This window comes from Corythoichthys intestinalis, chromosome 19, assembly GCF_030265065.1.
Source record: "Corythoichthys intestinalis isolate RoL2023-P3 chromosome 19, ASM3026506v1, whole genome shotgun sequence".
Classification (NCBI taxonomy): Eukaryota; Metazoa; Chordata; class Actinopteri; order Syngnathiformes; family Syngnathidae; genus Corythoichthys; species Corythoichthys intestinalis.
In genome coordinates, this window is record NC_080413.1 from 10828727 (window position 1) to 10849572 (window position 20846).

The following is a 20846-nucleotide window of genomic DNA, read 5'->3' on the forward strand; positions in this document are numbered from 1 at the left end:
TAAAAAATTATTATTATTATGTCTCTATAAGTGAAAATGCTTCTATGATTGAAATTTCAGACCTCTACCTATTTTCTAAGTGGGTGAACTTGCAAAATCACAAGGGGTGCAAATACTTCTGCTCCTCACTGTATATAAGTATATCCCAGATTTTTCCAGTGAACCTTGTCTACTACTGAGTGATTTTTTTGGTAACTAATGTTGTAAGATACGCTTGATATGATATCTAACTTGGTAGGCTTTGATCACTTGGGATGCAAATTAAAGTATATTTTCTCGATGGATTAATCATAAAAATGAGCAATCGGTGGTTGTAGAAGGCGCAGCCGCAGATAAGATCGAGATCGCTATACATCATTGTCCTCTATGTATTTCGCAGTGGCCTTGACCTATGAACCGTCCTTGAGGGTGAGTTATGAGAACGATCAAACGTGCAGCCTTCAGGATGTGGGAGGTGTTACTTTGCAATCGTGGGTAATTGAAATCCTGTAATAAAAAGCCCCCTTCCCACCTCTATTTTGCACATCATCCTGATGGTTTTTCCAGAAATTTGTTCGGGTTGTCTGCAAGCTCACACTGTCCGCATTATGAAAGGTTTCCATGCAATTAAATAGGCTGTTTGATCAGTAGAGAAGCTTTAAAGCTCAACTACACGCCCACAGCAAGCGAGGAAGAAGGGGGGGAAAAAAAGCTTTGGCGCTCCCACCGCGAGGGTGTGAAGCGGAAGGTTTTTAAGTTGTCTTGGCAGGGCGAGATTAGCATTAGCTCTGCGATGCAAATGTTGGTGGTGGATGATACTGAAGGATTTGGTATTGATCTGTTTATATTTGTGGTCTACTTTTTTTATATAATATATTCTTCACATTATGTATGTATAATGTAAAGTTTATCACTAGTAGACGTCCAATCCGTTTGAACTGGAATGTTCATTCCCTGCCACCCTCCCACTTCAAACGGGATTGGACGTCTATGGCCATCAGTGGAAACCAATGCCAGGCAATGAGTTTTGACCTGTGGGGCATTTAGGGGTCACTTCCTGTTGACTTTGGGCTTTTATAGTGGGATGAAAAACCCACTACAAATGAACCTTTGGAATTTCTCACATTTCTGCATAAAATCACAATCAAATTTGATCTGATCTTTGTCAAAATCACACATATGGAAAAACGGTGTCTACTTTAACTAAAACCACCCAAACATTTATAGGTTTTCATGTTTTAATGAGGGTAGGATGCAAACAATAATAATAATAATAATACATTTTATTTCTAGAGCGCTTTTCAAAACACACAAAGACGCTATACAGTACTTATGTACTGTATATTGAATGTATATATTCGTCCGAGTTTTATTCATTTTTTTCTTAATGCATTGCCAAAATGTACTGTATATGATCGGGAATGATTGGAATTGAATCGGGAGCAAAAAAAAAAAAAACAATCGGATCGGGAAATATCGGGATCGGCAGATACTCAAAACTAAAACGATCGGGATCGGATCGGGAACAAAAAAACATGATCGGAACAACCCTATTGTATAATTTACATTTTACATTCACAATAAAGCGTTAAATTATTTACTGAGAAATACGTTTTGACCAATCCGTTTTGAGGGAAAAAAAGCAGCTAAATCAATACAACATGTATCAAGACTACACAAAACCATTGAAAACAGCAGCCGTTGACAAAATAAAGCTTTTATCCATTTATCCCATCTAAATAAAGCGTTTCGTGAAGAGCCATCACTTAGTTCCTAGTGGCCAAAATAGTCCCAAGAGCAATCGATACATTTAACCAAACTTCCCTTCCTTTTACACACTGAGCAATTTCAGCAAAGTTCAATGTGGTGTGAAAAAAACAAAAACAAACAAACAACAAAGCACCCTGGCGGCGTTCCAGCTCGCCAGGATCGACTCCGGGATGCGCATTGGGGGATGTAATTGTCTGAGGAGGAGGAGGCAGTAAAACAAATATACATTTAAACAGCTCATCTGCGTGCAGCAGAGCCTATTAGAGAAATACAAAATACCTCTGAGGCGGAAGAGAGGAGGAATAAGACTCCCTCTTGCTCTGTGGCCCGGCATACAAAACAGTCGTTTAATTAACAACAACAAAAGGTCTTGTGAAGGCTTAGCGGGGAAAGCGAACGAGTTGCGATAGCCTAACAATTCAAACAAAGAGCTTTGTGTGTTGCCTCACTCGTCCATCAAGCCGCGACGGACCGGATGGAACGTTGCCCCCTTTTGGCACCGTTTTAAGAACAACCCCATTCCGCTTTTCCCTTTTGGCCACACCACCGACAATCAAGGCGCCGGTAGATTACGACCAGGGATCCATCAGTCTCTCCGACCATCAATCAAGCCATAAAAAAGCGGGGGCGTGGAAAGGCCACTTTCAATTTGCTAAAATGCACCGCCGCTACCAAGAAGCCATTAGTGTTCCCTTGTGACATGTAAGCTCGAAGCAGAGAGCGACCAGAAGAAGAGCGGCAACACGAGTAAAGTCACAGACTAGGAACGAGTGAAAGCCGTGGGAGTGAAATGTAATTTGTGCCGAGGTATTGTATTGAGGACGGACGGGACGGGTCATTAAGCTGAAATAAGAGAATGCCTTAGTGCACCGCAATACAGCGGACGGACAGATCCATCAATTAATCAATTGGGAGGTTCATTCGTGTTGGAACAAGCCCATGAAACTACCTCCGGGATTAAGTCAAAGACTGAACTAAATGCCGTTTCAGCTGCAAAAAAGGACAAAACGATTTCACGGTGCTGTGAATAGCCACTTGTCCCGATACTTTTGTCCAGGGCCGGCCCAGGCCATTTGGGGGCCCTAAGCAAAATAATGCAAAGGGGCCCATATTTTTGGGCCACCATTTTGTCACAGTGTACTGTGAAACCCATACATGCAATCCAACCCATACGTCTATATTTTGTATATTAGTCAGATTTTGTTGCACTGCATACTTCAAACTTCTCACCCCAAATGATTGTCAGTACTTACAGTAGATAGCGCCAAACCTTTTTCTAAAAGAGGAAAGAAAGAAGTTAAGGAAGAACTTTTATTTTTTTAAGCTTGTAATCAAGTATCAAAACTCACAAAAGTCAAATAAAGCAAATTGTAGTAAACAAAATAGAATATGAATTAAACAATTGCCAGATGTGGGGCCCCCTCGTGGTCAGGGGCCCTAAGCAGCTGCATAGTCTGCATATAGGCTGGGCCGGCCCTGCTTTTGTCCACCTGCGTTGAGCGTGAAATAGAGATGTGCCGATCGATCGGGTCCGATCACATCATTTTCAAAGTATCTGAATCGGCAAAAAAAAAAAAAAATATATATATATATATATATATATATATATATTAGGGCTGTCAAAATTATCGCGTTACCGCACGGTAATTAATTTTTTTAATTAATCACGTTAAAATATTTGACGCAATTAACGCACATGTCCCGCTCAGAAAGTATTCTGCCTTTTGGTAAGTTTTACAGCAAGGCTTTTTATGTTGTCCAACAGCGAACTCTTGTGGTCGCTTTGCGACATGGTTTATATTTTTCTTGCCAGTTCATTATGGCTGCACGACGTCTCGGGCTGCTAATGTTGTGCTTATATGATCCTTGGACAAGATTTGTCCGTAAGTATGGTTGTTGTAAAGAATGTACATATTATGTTAGTAAGCGAAATGTTATATTTTTTGTATGAGACGCTTTTTGTTTATGTTAAGTGAACCTGTATAGCGTGCTAAGCTAACGTTGTTGCTAATGCAATGCTTGTGTACATTTTTTTTGTAGTTTTACGACGGTCTAAAGAGGACAATGGTTTGAGGCCATTTTATTAATAAATCAGATGAAAAAGGAAGAAGTCTAATTATTAAGGCGTCGTTCACTAGCTGTCTAGCTTTGGAAAAAGTAGACGCTTCGGAGTGAGGACAGCATAGACAGATTTAAATGACAGTAGAGTGAAATGCCCACTACAGTATGTTGAATGTATATATCCATCTTGTGTCTTATCTTTCCATTCCAACAATTTATTTGACAGAATATATATATAATTTACAGAAAAATATGGCATATTTTATAGATGGTTTGAATTGCGATAAATTGCGATTAATTACGATTAATTAATTTTTAAGCGGTAATTAACTAAATTAAAAATTTTAATCGTTTGACAGCCCTAATATATATATATATATATATTTATTTTTATTTTTATTTTTTTTTTAATTTAAATCGTTTTCTAATTGTATTTAACGTTACAAACATAATATGTTACACTCATCCAGAGTCTTTAGTTTAGGCTCAAGGTAGGGTAATCAAATTTATCCCGATAATGGCGGTAATTAATTTTTTCAAAAATGTATCACGTTAAAATATTTAACGCAATTAATGCATGCGCTGCACGAACCACCCACTCATTGTCGCGCTCAATCTGTAATGGCGCCGTTTTACCTATATAGAGAGATAAAAGGCAGTGTAAAATGAGTAGAGTGAATTTTGGCAGCTTTTGGAGCCTTTTTTTTAATTGGCTAAAGCCTTACAATCCCTCTCCCTACGATTAGAAATATCATGGGAAGCAATGTGGGGAAGCAAGGTAGCAAATGATCTTTTCCTTAACACCTTATATTGTTTCCCAACGCACAGAAGATATATCAATTGGTAGCACTACGCACAGTCGTGGTTCCACTTCCCATCATGCATTTGGGCATGGCTACAGTATCATTTACTGAAAGCTCAACAAATACACTAGATGGCAATATTTAGTCACAATATACAAAGTCACAAGTCTTTCTATCCGTGGATCCCTCTCACAGAAAGAATGTTAATAATGTAAATCCCATCTTGAGGATTTATTGTCGTAATAACGAAATACAGAACTTATGTACTGTATGTTGAATGTATATATTCGTCTGAGTTTTATTCATTTTTTTCTTAATGAATTGCCAAAATGTATATGATCGGGAAAAATTATCGGGAATGATTGCAATTGAATCGGGAACAAAAAAAAGCAATCGGATCGGGAAATATCGGGATCGGCAGATACTCAAACTAAAACGATCGGGATCGGATCGGGAGCAAAAAAACATGATCGGAACAACCCTAGCGTGAAAATGTCATCACCCCAAAAAACTTGGGCGATGTACATTCCAATTCCGTCTGCCTGAGATGGGCCTCGTCTTGGGTCACGGAAGCCGCAATGGCACCTGTTTCACAAAAGCAGACACACAGCTGCCAGCACATGCACACTGAAGCGCGGCGACATCAGTCACACAAGCACATACATCCACTGGGTGAGAAATTGGATCCAAGGAAATGTCAGGATGAATGATTGATGGATCTTCACAACAAGAGCTATAAAAACACTGCAAATAGTGTGTGTTTGTTTGTGGGTCCCGGTATGTCTATGATGAAATCATAGCCTGAATTCAAAATGATAACCCACTAAGTACAGTGGTACCTCTACATACGAAGTTAATTCGTTCCAGGACCGTGTTTGTAAGTCGAAATGGTCGTGGCATGCATCCGTCTTCCGGCAAAACAAAGAAACTGCGGTGCTGTCATATATTGTCGTATTTCGAGCATGTCGAAAAATACAGTGGGGAGAACAAGTATTTGATACACTGCCGATTTTGCTGGTTTTCCCACTTGCAAGCCATGTAGAGGTCTGTAATTTGTATCATAAGTTCTCTTCAACTGTGAGGGACGGAATCTAATACAAAAATCCAGAAAATCACATTGTATAATTTTTAAATAATAAATTTGTATTTAACCACATGAAATAAGTATTTGATACATTACCAACTAGTAAATATTTCGGCTCTTAGTTCTTTTTTAAGAACCCCTCCTGTTCTCCACTCATTACCGGAAGTAACTGCACTTGTTTGAACTTGTTACCTGTATAAAAGACACCTGTTCACATGCTCAAACAAACAAACAAACAAACAAACTCCAACCTCTCCACAATGGCCAAGGCCAAAGAGCTGTGTAAGGACATCAGGGATAAAATAAAAGACCTGCACAAGGCTGGGATGGGCTATAGGAAAATAAGCAAGCAGCTTGGTGAGAAGGTAGCAACTGTTGGAGCAATTATTAGAAAATGGAAGTTCAAGTTGACGGTCAATCTGCCTCGTTCTGGGGCTCCATGCAAGATCTCACCTCGTGGGGCATCACTGATCATGAGGAAGGTGAGGGATCAGCCCAGAACTACACAGCAGGACCTGGTCAATGACCTGAAGAGAGCTGGAACCCCAGTCTCGAAGAAAACCATCGGAAACACATTACGCCGTCATGGATTAAAATCCTACAGCGCACGCAAGGTCCTGCTGCTGAAGCCAGCGCATGTCCAGACACATCTGAAGTTTGCCACTGACCATCTGGATGATCCAGAGGAGCAATGGGAGAAGGTCATGTGGTCGGATGAGACGAAAATTGAAATTTTTGGTATAAACCCGGCTCGTCGTGTTTGGAGTAAAAAGAAGGATGAGTACAACCCCAAGAACACCATCCCAACCGTGAAACATGGAGGAGGAAACGTCATTTTTTGGGGCTGCTTCTCTGCCAAGGGAACAGGACGACTGCACCGTATTGAGGGGATGATGGATGGGGCTATGTATCGCCAGTTCTTGGCTGACAACCTCCTTCCTTCAGTGAGAGCTCTGAAGATGGGTCGTGGCTGGGTCTTCCAGCATGACAACGACCCAAAGCACACAGCCAAGGCAACTAAAGAGTGGCTCTGTAAGAAGCATCTTAAGGTCCTGGAGTGGCCTAGCTAGTCACCAGATCTGAACCCGATAGAAAATCTATGTAGGGAGCTGAAAGTCCGTGTTGCCCGGCAGCAGCCCCGAAACCTGAAGGCTCTGGAGACGATCTGCATGGAGGAGTGGGCCAAAATCCCTGGACTACAGGAAACGTTTGGTATCTGTAATAGCAAACAAAGGTTTCTGTACCAAATATTAAGTTCGATTTTTGTGATGGATCAAATACTTATTTCATGCAATTAAATGCAAATTTATTATTTAAAAATCATACTACATGATTTTCTGTTTTTTTGTATTAGCTTCCATCCTTCATAGTTGAGGAGAACTTATGATACAAATTACAGACCTCTACATGCTTTGCAAGTGGGAAAACCAGCAAAATCGTCAGTGTATCAAATACTTGTTCTCCCCACTGTAAGTACGTGAACCATCATATTTAATATTTTGTGGCCCTCCCTTTGGCAACAATAACTTCAACCAGGAGAATCCGTACTAGCTGAAGCAAACTTACGTCCAATAGCAACGCGAAGAGACCAGTTAAGCGTGATAGCATTAGAGAAGTCATTGAGAGTAGGAGAGGCAAACCCAAGATGTCATGTTGCAACAGCAGAGGTCAAGCAACGTACAAAGAAGAGAGGTTGGAGGGAGAAAGCATCAGTAGTGTCGAAGGCAATCTTTGGCAATGTATCACCACAACCGTTCCCAAGCTCAACCCCTCCGTGGATGGAGACTGGAGAACCCAAGTTTGAACTCGAAGGTGTCAAGACGAGCACGTCAGAAGTAGACCGTAAAGCAGCAATGTCTAAATTATCAAGAAACCGGACAGAGTACGACACCACAATTTACACAGACGGATCCACGTCGAATTCGAATGAAAACGGGGGAGCCGGTATCATATTTACGGAAGTTCCACCAGAGAACCCGGTTGTCAAAAGGGAGGAGAGTATCCCGGCTGGCTAAATAAAACGCTTTCAAAACATAACCACAACAACGCCACTGTAATCCACTCTAATTAAACAAATCCTCAATGCAGCTTTTGTCTAATCAAATTCCTCGAGTTAATCGATTAATCTTTGCAGCACTAGTGTTATGTATGTTTTATCGTCCAATATTCACAATAGTTTGGTTCATTGCTTTGATTTGAATTGATGTGATAGGCAATAAAACGTTAAAATACACTTGTCAATCACGTAACCAGTATAGATTAGTGTACATAAAATATGTCTGTAGCATACATGTTTTTGTTGTTGTTGTTTTTTTTTTACAACAGTACTCACAAAATCCATCCAAAGTGACAAGATGCAACATGAATTGGAGTCCCTCAGGGAGACGTTTTAAGTCCATTTGTTTTATATAAGTAATGTAAATACTTTACTTTCGTACATGGCACAGAAATATTGTTGCTTTTATGCATCTTTTCCCCACTTAAGCTTGTTCTTGTGATCTTCCGAACTGTAAATGTGAACATTTCACATGCCGTCAGCTTTTAAATGGCACACCAATCATGCCCCTCCACTCTCGCTTTTCACCTTTTGATGTCTTTAAAGGGCAAAACCAAAAGAACAACGCTGCCTCGTTTTGTGCGTGACATCTCGCTGTTGCTCTTTTCACACCGCTTAACGCCTTTTTGTCATTTCGTCCACTCCTTTTTTGACCCATTTGCGTCTTATGTGTTAAAGGAGGCGAAGCTGCGCGAGCTGCTGGACGTCAGCACCCTGGTGGGCAAGATGGAGAATAGGATGCTGACGGTGGTGAGCGGCACCGATATGGTCAATGTCACGTACCTGAACTTCATGGCTTTCCAGGAGGAGACGGCTAAGGTAGACCCTCAATAACAGTCATTAATGTCTAATTTTTGCCGAAAATTGGCAAATACCGTATTGGCCCGAATATAAGACGGCCCTGATTATAAGACGACCCCCTCTTTTTCAAGACTCAAGTTTGAAAAAAGACTTTTTGAACACCAAATTAATTTTTATACAGAAAATAATTACAGTACAGCCGAAACAAATGCTTATAACAATATATTTGAGAGAAAAAGCATGTTATTTTGCCTCATTCAAATCTTAATATCTGAACATTTAAATATGTAAACTAAAGTGCAATCACATTCGTAAATGAATGGCTTCTGGTTTTTGAAATGTAAATAAAACAATCTATTGTGATAAAACAATAAAATTGCAATAACTGCATTAACCATCAAAGTGAAGTCTAACTGTAACTGTAGTCTTGAAACAAATCTGAATAAGGAAAAACGTTGCAATAAAATAATGCAAACTGGTTAGACTTGAGAGTAGCTGAGATCTGTCATGACAGAACATCGCTTCAATGATATCTGGCGCCATCTAGCGTCGTGCATGGGTATTATGTCTAGACCGTGAATATAAGACGACCCCCTCTTTTTCAGTCTTATTTCAATGCAAAAAACATCGCCTTATATTCGGGCCAATACGGTATTGACTTATAGGCTTCCATTGACGGTGCTAGAAATCCAATTCATTTTGATTGGGAGGTGTGTATAAACAATGTTTATTGGCCACTGAGTGTTTTAACAGCCGGTACTCACAGGATTAAGGAATTAGTTATCAGGGGCTATGTTTACATGGACAAAATTTTATTCCAACCAAATTTCGGATTAAAATTATGCATTGTATTGTTCATGGACACAGAAAATACTGATGTGATATCACGCTTTCGGTCAGAACAAATTATTTTAACATACGCAGAATGACCACAAACTGTAGACTGGAAATGGTAGTAGAAGCAGAAGAAGCCATCGCAACTTCCGTGTCAACACAACATCGTTTCGTCCATTTGTACTTCAACATTTAGGAACACTTAGGAACATTTAGTGCGTTGCAGAATAAATTTTAGGAGATTTAAAACAAAGGCTTGCAAAGATTGCATATTCAAAAGACCATTAAATGCAATACAACATAAAATTTCCTGAACTATGCAGAATTTTCATTTAAAAATAAAGATATCTGATCTTAGCCTCAAACTGTATAAAAATAAATAAATGAATGAATAAATGAGGATCTAAGTACAACAAAAGAACAGTTGGCTAACTTGCATAGCAAAAGTCCGCTAGCTTCAATGCTACAAAATGCAATTTTTTTTTTTTTCAGTACTCTTAACAAATCATTAAAACACATATTCCCACAGAAAATGGCTAAATATACCTATAAACAAAATTGAACGAAACAAATGCATAAAAAAAACATTCGCTCAAACAAAAACTTACCTTATGTTGGTCTTAACAGGGGGCAGCTGGATCCAGCCATGTTAAATGAGTCGGCGTATTCACTGTTGCCACTGGAGGGCAGTGCATCCACCTAAATCAATCAAACTAAATGCAAACACTTTCTAAACAAACCATTACAACGCCACTCTAAACAAATCCTCGAAGCAGAAAAATTTGATTTGACTCTAATTGCTCAATTAGACGGTGGCAGAGAGGTTAGCACGTCTGCCTCACAGTTATGATATCAAGGGTTTAATCCCGGGATCCGGCCTTCCTGCGTGGGTTTTCTTCGGTTTCCTCCCTCACATCCCAAAACATGCATCGAACACTCTAAAATGTCGCCTTGTGCCCTGTGATTGGCTGACAACCGATTCAGGGTGTACCCCGCCTACTGACCATAGTTAGCTGCTTTTATTGTTTTAATATTGATGATTTTGGCAAAAAGTCAAGAAAACCCAAAAATGCCAGGTCGTGCTGAAAAATGAAAAATGAAATCTTAATATCCATAAAGCTTTTCAACAAATAGAAGCATGAAGTGCTCCAAAATCTTCTGATAGCTGGCTGCATTGACCCTGCCCTTGATAAAACACAGTAGGCCAACACCAGCAGATGACCTGGCACCCCAGACCATCACTGACTGTGGGTACTTGACACTGGACGTCAGGCATTTTGGCATTTCCTTCTCCGTAGTCTTCCTCCAAACTCTGGCACCTTGATTTCAGAATGACATGCAAAATTTGCTTTCATCTGAAAAAAGTACTTTGGACACTGAGTAACAGTCCAGTGCTGCTTCCCAGGTCAGGCGCTTCTGCCGCTGTTTCAGGTTCAAAAGTGGCTTGACCTGGGGAATGCGGCACCTGTAGCCCATTTCCAGCACACGCCTGTGCACGGTGGCTCTGGATGTTTCTACTCCAGACTCAGTCCACTGTTTCTGCAGGTCTGGAATCGGCCCTTCTCCACAATCTTTCTCAGGGTACGATCACCTCTTCTGGTTGTGCAGCGTTTCCTGCCACACTTTTTCCTTCCCACTGAGGTCGCTTGATACAGCACTCTGTGTCTTAGCTATTTGCTTGATTGGCTCCAGCACCTTTGTGACCCTCGTGAGGATTGGCAGTTTGGATAATGAATGAATGAATGGATTACTCGAGTTAATCGATTAATCGTTGCAGCACTAATCTATAGCAGGGCTGCAACTAACGATTATTGTAATCGACTAATTGGACAATTAATTATACGGTTAATCGATTAATTAGATAAATGTCACTTTTTTCAAATACCTTCACAATTGAACTTGAAGTTGTTTTAGCCATATTGTAAGTAACAATGAAAACAAAATGAATGACTATTTGTTTCAAAAATATTTTATTACAGCTTTATTACAGCTTAAATGTAGTCTACAACTGCACTGTTTTAAGAAATTTATTAGTGTTTTTAATAGTATATAATATACACTCACTGGCCTCTGTATTAGGTACACCATGCTAGTAACAGGTTGGACCCCCTTTTGCCTTCAGAACTGCCTCAATTCTTCGTGGCATAGATTCAACAAGGTGCTGGAAGCATTCCTCAGAGAGTTTGGTCCATGTTTACATGATGGCATCACACAATTGGTGCAGATTTGTCGGCTTCACATCCATGATGCGATTCTCCCGTTCCACCACATCCCAAAGATGCTCTATTGGATTGAGATCTGGTTACTGTGGAGGCCATTTGCGTACAGTGAAGTCATTGTCATGTTCAAGAAACCAGTCTGAGATGATTCCAGCTTTATGACATGGCGCATTATCCTGCTGAAAGTAGCCATCAGAAGTTGGATACATTGTGGTCATAAAGGGATGGACATGGTCAGCAACAATACTCAGGTAGGCTGTGGCGTTCCAACGATACTCAATTGGTACCAAGGGGCCCAAAGTGCCAAGAAAATATTCCCCACACCATTACGCCACCACCACCACCAGCCTGAACCGTTGATACAAGGCAGGATGGAGCCATGCTTTCATGTTGTTGATGCCAAATTCTGACCCTACCATCCGAATGTCGCAGCAGAAATCGAGACTCATCAGACCAGGCAACGTTTTTCCAATCTTCTATTGTCCAATTTCGATGAGCTTGTGCAAATTGTAGCCTCAGTTTCCTGTTCTTAGCTGGAAGGAGTGGCACCCGGCGTGGTCTTCTGCCGCTGTAGCCCATCTGCCTCAAAGTTCGACGTACTGTGCGTTCAGAGATGCTCTTCTGCCTACCTTGCTTGTAACGGGTGGTTATTTGAGTCACTGTTTCCTTTCTATCAGCTCGAACCAGTCTGGCCATTCTCCTCTGACCTCTGGCACCAACAAGGCATTTCCGCCCACAGAACTGCCGCTCACTGGATATTTTTTCTTTTTCGGATCATTCTCTGTAAACCCTAGAGATGGTTGTGTGTGAAAATCCCAGTAGATCAGCAGTTTCTGAAATACTCAGACCAGCCCTTCTGGCACCATCAACACTGCCACGTTCAAAGTCACTCAAATCACCTTTCTTCCCCATACTGATGCTCGGTTTGAACTGCAGGAGATTGTCTTAAACCATGTCTACATGCCTAAATGCACTGAGTTGCCACCATGTGATTGGCTGATTAGAAATTAAGTGTTAACGAGCAGTTGGCCGCTAAAGTGGCTGGTGAGTGTATATATAAAGTATATATACTGGTCCTTCTAAAAAAAAAAATTAGTATAATGTGTTAACGTTCATCATTTTCTGTAATGTACTGATAAACATTAGACTTCCATATATTTTAGATTCATTACACACAACTGAAGTAGTTCAAACCTTTTATTGTTTTAATATTGATGATTTTGGCAAAAAAGTCAAGAAAAAACAAAAATCCCTATCTCAAATAATTTGCATATCATGAAAAGGTACTCAAAAGAAGCTACGGTAACTCTTTATAATAACTATCCGTTTTACTAGTTAATAGATCATTAGTAAACTGTTGATGAATGATTTATTGTTGATTTTTGAAGTATTTGTTAACAGTTTGTTAAGCATTTACAGGGTATTCCAATATGGTTGACCCCATTCTAAATGCCCATGCTCGTTGATGGATCTTAATAAAACTATATACACTTTATGTTGAAGGTCATACGTTTTATTGGTTAAATATACAAAGAAAAGTACAAATATTTGTTGGTTCTATGGCAGATTTTCATAAATGTACAACATGAGCGCTGCCTGCAAAATGCCTTATCAAAATGTCTTTTCTTTTGAAGTGAACGGCATTTCTTAACCTGAAAAGATAGAAATGCCAAACGTTACACACAAAAACTTGAAACGTTTCTACACAAACTGTGTTTCAGGTTAAGGACACCCTGTAAATGCTTAACAAACTGTTAACAAATACTTCACAAATCAGCAATAAATCATTTATTAATAGTTTACTAATGATCTATTAACTAGTAAAACGGATAGTTATTATAAAGTGTTACCGAAGCTACTAACTACTTTGTCTCGGATATTGACCAGTTCAGTCTTGCGCCTGACATGGCTTTTTCTCGTTTTACTTATACTACCTTCCGGGAATAACAGAAATGCGTATACTGACGTCACAGACATGCACGGTGAACACTGTTTGTTCCGAAACATTTAGAATAAGTGTTTTCATTCGCGACAGTCTGATTATAAATCGACCACCTCTCTCGTTCGGAGTAAGATGTTGATCAGAATAGATTTGATCGGGTCAGAATATTACAAATACATGAAGCGTTTTTACTCCGATCAACCTTTTAATCTCAATAAATGTATCCATGTAGACATAGCCAAGGGCAGGAGATGAGTTAAGCCTAAAAAATGAGTAGTCAAAATCTGTAAGTCAATGTTAGCACTTACGCAAATGCTAAAACAACACTGGCGATTTCCTGCCTGGTATATATACAGTAACAGTCCATAGCAAGTCGCCATGGCAACAACTACTGCTCATACTCTAATGTATAATGTCCATGTTAATGTCAAAATTGTTGCTCTAATGTACGATGTCAGTTCTGGCAAACCTTTTTTTACATTACATGTTTAACTATGTACATAACTTTATTAGTTTTTCAGGATGCCTGTGTTGTTTCTTCCCCCAGGAATGGGCGGAGGAGCTATTCAGCCTGGCTTCCAACCTGCTGGTGCAAAACATGTCCAGAGAGGCCTGCCTGGAAAAAGCGTAGGCCATCTCCACATACACACACACTCACACACAAACACTAGTCGTCATAAATCGCCGCCCTCGCTTGACTCGCATTGCGTTGCGTCAAGCTGGGAGCGACCCGGCCAATGACTTTAAAAGCACGTCATCGGTGCGCCGTTCGATCCCTCGGCGCGAGTGACCTGAAATATGAATCCGCAGACTACACGCGGCTGTTTGTTGTTTATCGGTGATCGGCTCTCGACCCGCGATGACTCCCTCCCTCCCTCTATACAGCGGGCAAATTGACTTATGAGACAATAAAAGCGGCCATCGACCGCGCGGCAGGCAGACTTCTGTCGGCTTCTGTCCTCCGGCGTGGCACTAATGTGTACGAGCAGAGCATGCTAACAATTTGCATGGTTCTCTACGCGGCCAAATAGTGTTTTTGTTTCTCTGCTTTTACGTATCATATGCACAAAAATATTCATTGATTGATCATTTTTAAATAGAAATTTTTAACTCAGCCGACGTTTTATACTGTATTATTCATGGAAAAAACAGATGTAAAATGATGGTTGGCTGAGCATATGGTAAGGGAAGCAACTTGTTGCTAGGCAGAATTTGTGGCACTGTCATCCAATGTGAAAAAAACAGGTCATTGACAACCACTGTGCTTTTTAAATTAGGGCAATAATAATACCGAGTGAGAAAACCACATTTTATTTCAGAAATGTAAAACATTAATTATTTATATGATTCAGTTTAATGGGGAAAATATAAGCTGTTGTTGATCTTTTTCATAAAACTAAAAAAACACATAAATTTCTCAATAATTTGAGGGTTTGTTTTTTTTTTTTACGACTGTAGTTGTTATTGACGTTGCCAGGCAGAATTTCTGCCACATAACCATCTTTTGTCTTATTGTCAAATGAAAAAAGGTACATTTAAGCCAGTGTTGTTTTAGGTAGCTCTTTTAATATACGTCTTAGTCTTATGTTAGTCATCTCAAAATGTATCTAGTTTTAGTCGACATTTACCATATTGGCCCGAATATAAGACGGCCCTGATTATAGGACGACCCCCTCTTTTTCAAGACTCAAGTTTGAAAAAAAGACTTTTTGAACACCAAATTAATTATTGTACAGAAAATAATTACAGTACATTTGAAAAAAAAAAAGATTATATATTTGAGAGAAAAAGCATGTCATTTTGCCCCATTCAAATCTTAATATCTGAACATTTAAATATGTAAACTAAAGTGCAATCACATTCGTAAATGAATGGCTTCTGGTTTTTGAAATGTAAATAAACCAATCTATTGTGATAAAACAACAAAATTGCAATAACTGCATTAACCATCAAAGTGAAGTCTAACTGTAGTCTTGAAACAAATCTGAATAAGGAAAAACATTGCAATAAAATAATGCAAACTGGTTAAAACAACTATAAAATATGCCATATTTTTCTGTAAATTATTGTTGGAATGGAAAGATAAGACACTAGACAGATATATACATTCAACATACTCTAAATAAGTACTGTATTTGTTTATTATAACAATAAATCAACAAGATGGCATTAACATTAACATTCTGTTAAAGTGATCCATGGATAGAAAGACTTGTAGTTCTTAAAAGATAAATGTTAGTTCAAGTTATAGATATACTATATTAAAATCCCTCTTAATGTTTTCGTTTGAATAAAATTTGTAAAAATTTTCAATCAAAAAATAAACTCATAGCTCGCCATTGTTGATGTCAATAATTACACAATTCTCATGGTGCTGAAACCCATAAAATCAGTCGTACCCAAGCGCCAGCAGAGGGCGACAAAACTCCAAAAAACACAAGTAACAAGTGCACATGACACTGGGCTGTCATTTTGATCTGTTTGAGTGGGGCATGTGCGTTAATTGCGGAAATATTTGAACTTGATTAATTAAAAAAATTATTTACCGCCCGTTAACGCGATAATTTTGATAGCCCTAGTCATGATAGAACATTGCTTCAATGATATCTGGCCCCATCTAGCGTCGTGAATGGGTATAATGTCTAGACCGCGAATGTAAGACGACCCCTACTTTTTCAGTCTTATTTCAATGCACAAAACACCGTCTTATATTCGGGCCAATACGTTACTCAAAATGTTTTTGTCTGGAAAATTAAAACAATATGATCCAAAAATAAAAGTTTCCAACTATTTCGATTGAACATTGAGAGACGAGCACATTTTGTTGCATCTGCAAGAACAACGGCAAATTGGTGCTAATACACACTTAGCGAGAAAACAATGTTATTTTCAATTTGTTATACCCACCTGGACGCCACGAACTGGATGGAAAAAAGTTGTCTAAGAGTTTAAGAGGATGCTCGCCATTAGCATTAGCCTAATGCTAACTAATCTAACTACGAGTTACATTTAGTGTATGATGGTCACCTACCACAGATCTTTGAAGTGCATGTGACTCCAGAAAGCGTGTTTGTTTCATATTACACGTGTATTTTATGCTCCTGAATGAAATGGAACGCTTGGATGTGTGTGGAAGCGATCAATATATTAATTCAATCCGTGCCATGAAAATAAATGACTTCCGGCTAGTTTCCCTCATACATACACTTGAACCAGAATCGCTGCAAAATGCTTTCTCCTCCATTGGGCTCAATGCTAAATCCGCTAAAATCGCTCATTCTCTAACATCATCATCAAGATGGAGGCGCCAGAGCGCTATAATGACAGAAGGAGCTAAACAGCAGATTTAAAGGCTCATTTCTCGTCATCTGCAATTTGCCAAGTTGTTGTATATGGTCGAATTGTACCAAAAATGATTTGAATACCAATAGTAATTCCATTTAAGATTTTTATCGTGTCACATGCACTTTACAGGCTAAAACAAACCTTGCATATTCTCTCCGGCCAATATGAGTAAACAAATCTTACCCTGTGTGTGGAAGCTTGGAAACTGGAAAGCGACAGCATGTCACAAGAGTGACACAACCAGACACTGCTACGATGCAGGCTAACTACACATAACACATCACATATTGTGAACATTTGACAGAAACTATTGCGCATTTTCGTCTTGTTCTTGTCTCGTCATAGGAAAAACTGGCAGTCGTCTCGTTATGTTTTAGTTTGGGCTGTCAAAATTATCACGTTAACGGGCGGTAATTTTTAAAATTAATCACGTTAAAATATTTGACGCAATTAACGCACATGCCCCGCTCAAACAGAATAAAATGACAGTACAGTGTAATGTCCGCTTGTTACTTGTTTTTTGGTGTTTGGCGCCCTCTGCTGGCGTTTGGGTCCAACTAATTTTATGGGTTAGTACCATGAGTGAGAATGGTGTAATTACTGACATCAACAATGGCGAGCTACTAGTTTATTTTTTGATTGAAAATTTTACAAATTTTAATAAAACAAAAACATTAAGAAGGGTTTTAACATAACATTTCTATAACTTGTACTAACATTTATCTTTTAAGAACTACAATTCTTTCTATCTATGGATCGCTTTAAGAGAATGTTAATAATGTTAATGCCATCTTGTTGATTTATTGTGTCTTAATAAACAAATACAGTACTTATGTACCGTATGTTGAATGTATATATCCGTCTTGTGTCTTATCTTTCCATTCCAACAATAATTTACAGAAAAATATGGCATGTTTTATAGATGGTTTGATTGTGATTAATTACGATTAATTAATTTTTAAGCTGTGATTAACTCGATTAAAAATTTTAATCGTTTGACAGCCCTAGTTTTAGTCTCCCAAAATGTTTTTAGCTCGTTATCGTCTAGTCATAGTTATATGCGGAGTGTGACTTTTGTGGCAGGGGGGGCAAAACATGTTTATGACGCTGAAATGCGGTGTCAGCAATAAAATTACTTACAAGATATATGCTCGGTTAGTAGCTGAGCCCATCCTAGTAAATACAGGCATCCCAGTTATGTGTGGGTGTGCGTGCGTGTGAGCGCGCGCTCGGAGACATCCTATTTAATCCCAAATTTTTCCAGTCACTCACACCCTTTAATATGGTACCCCGGTTGTGGCTCTGCTGTACAATTAGCGTCTTTAGTGGACAAACTGAAACCCCGCTCACAATTTTGACGGTACTCTCCGGCGTTTCATTGTCAACATCTTCAATCCTTTGTTCTCGCTCAGTAGTTGTCGCTTTTGAAGGCTTAGGTTTGGGGAAAAAAAACTTCGTAATCCATCATGCTTCTTCAGTTCTTAGGTGGTTTTGGCTAAGCAAAGAAAATGACCGTCTCTAAAGTGCTAGTCACATGATCTGTTCGAAAATTAATTCTGACCCATTAAAAAGGGAAAAAAAATTGTTTTATTGCTTTACAAATTTTATAGACAACATTTTACCGGCAAAGTCTTAATTTTAAATTCATGTATTGGAAAGTCCATTACATGCAATGACAATTGCATTAATCTCCACGTATGGTCACAGTCATGAAAAAAATGTTCGTTGATGAAATATTTTCGTTATCGTGTCACGGGCCAGGGCACAAATAGACCCAAAAATGCAGACAGAAGTACAGTTCACAATTTTATTGGCAAGAATAAGGGAACAGCAATTGTAGATTCTTGCCAAGGAGCCACAGCAGGTGTTACAAGCTGGGGGTTCGAAGTGGAGGAGGGAAAGGCAGGGAAAGCTGGGTCGAGGTCCAGGGCAGGCTGAGGGTCGAAACAAAAATACGGCAGACAGCAGGCAGAAGCACAGAGATCAGGGTGAATGAGTGGTCGCAAGAAATGCTGAGGAAGTGAACACATTCAGTGGGGCAAATAAGTATTTAGTCAACCACTAATTGTGCAAGTTCTCCCACTTGAAAATATTAGCGCGGCCTGTAATTGTCAACATGGGTAAACCTCAACCATGAGAGACAAAATGTGGAAAAAACAGAAAATCACATTGTTTGATTTTTAAAGAATATATTTGCAAATCGTGGTTAAAATACTGTAAGTATTTGGTCAATACCAAAATTCATCTTAATACTTTGTTATGTACCCTTTGTTGGCAATAACGGAGGCCAAACGTTTTCTGTAACTCTTCACAAGCATTTCACACACTGTTGCTGGTATTTTGGCACATTCTTCCATGCCGATCTCCTCTAGAGCAGTGATGTTTTGGGGCTGTCGTTGGGCAACTCCTGCCGCAGATTTTCTTTGGGGTTGAGATCTGGAGACTGGCTAGGCCACTCCAGGACATTGAAATGTTTCTTACGAAGCCCCTCCTTTCTTGCCCTGGCTGTGTGTTTGGGATCATTGTCATGCTGAAAGACCCAGCCACGTCTCATCTTCAATGCCCGTCCTGATGGAAAGAGATTTTCACTCAAAATCTCTCGATACATGGCCCCATTCATTCTTTCCTTTACACAGATCAGTCATCCTGGTCCCTTTGCAGAAAAACAGCCCCAAAGCATGATGTTTCCACCCTCATGCTTCACAGTGGGTATGGTGTTCTTCGGATACAATTCAGTATTCTTTCTCCTCCAAACACGAGACCTGTGTTTCTACCAAAAAGTTCTATTTTGGTTTCATCTGACCATAACACATTCTCCCAGTCCTCTTCTGGATCATCCAAATGCTCTCTAGCGAACCGCAGATGGGTCTGGACGTGTACTGACTTCAGCAGGGGGACACGTCTGGCCGTGCAGGATTTGAGTCCCTGGCGGTGCATTCATTGTGTTACTGATAGTAGCCTTTGTTACCGTGTTGCCAGCTCTCTGTAGGTCATTCACTAGGTCCCCCCGTGTGGTTCTGGGATTTTTGCTCACCGTTCTTGTTATCATTTTGACGCCACGCGGTGAGATCTTGCATGGAGCCCCAGATCAAGGGAGATTGTCGGTGGTCTTGTATGTCTTCCATTTTCTAATAATTGGTCCCACGGTTAATTTCTTTACACCAAGCGTTTTACCTATTGCAGATTCAGTCTTCCCAGCCTGGTGCAGGTCTACAATTTTGTCTTTGGTGTCCTTCGACAGCTCTTTGGTCTTGGCCATAGTGGAGTTTGGAGTGTGACTGACTGAGCTTGTGGACAGGTGTCTTATATACCGATAATGAGTTAAAACAGGTGCCATTAATACAGGTAACGAGTGGAACCTCCTTAGAAGACGTTAGACCTCTTTGACAGCCAGAAAACTTGCTTGTTTGAAGGTGACCAAATACTTATTTTCCACTGTAATTTGGAAATAAATTCTTTAAAACTCAAATGTGATTTTCTGGGGGGTTTTGCCACATTCTGTCTCTCATGGTTGAGGTTTACCCATGTTGACAATTACAGGCCTCTCTAATCTTTTCAAGTAGGAGAACTTGCACAATTGGTGGTTGACTAAATACTTATTTGCCCCACTGTACCAAAATCAACAAAATAAAACCCCGAAAATACCAACAATAACTGGAAGACATCCAAAAATAGGCAAAATATGACAGGTATGAGGTAGAACCCTAACATATCGTCATTGTTGACGAGAACTACACTGATCTTACTTTTTTGTAATGGAAATTACAGAAATTCCCCTTGGAGTAATGATTTTAAAATCATTTTTAAGTATTTTTTTTAAATGTTCATAGTTTTAAAAGTATACATGTATAATTACATAGTTGATTGTATTATTTTAAATAAAACAACCTCTTTACTTATTTTACAATATATGCTTTTATTGTCACAAAACTGATTAAACTGCACTATCATG

The 20846-nt window shown here is 39.4% G+C and overlaps 1 protein-coding gene across 3 annotated transcripts in view; it reads left to right on the forward strand.

Moving 5' to 3' along the window:
* Positions 1 to 20846, forward strand: part of plcb1l (phospholipase C beta 1-like) — a 480463-nt gene that overhangs the window by 369504 nt on the left and 90113 nt on the right. For all 3 annotated transcript variants that reach the window (XM_057823348.1, XM_057823349.1, XM_057823350.1), the window contains 2 exons: positions 8432 to 8572; positions 14097 to 14176. In XM_057823348.1, coding sequence (XP_057679331.1) covers positions 8432 to 8572; positions 14097 to 14176 — 221 coding nt within the window. The remainder of the gene's footprint in view (positions 1 to 8431; positions 8573 to 14096; positions 14177 to 20846) is intronic.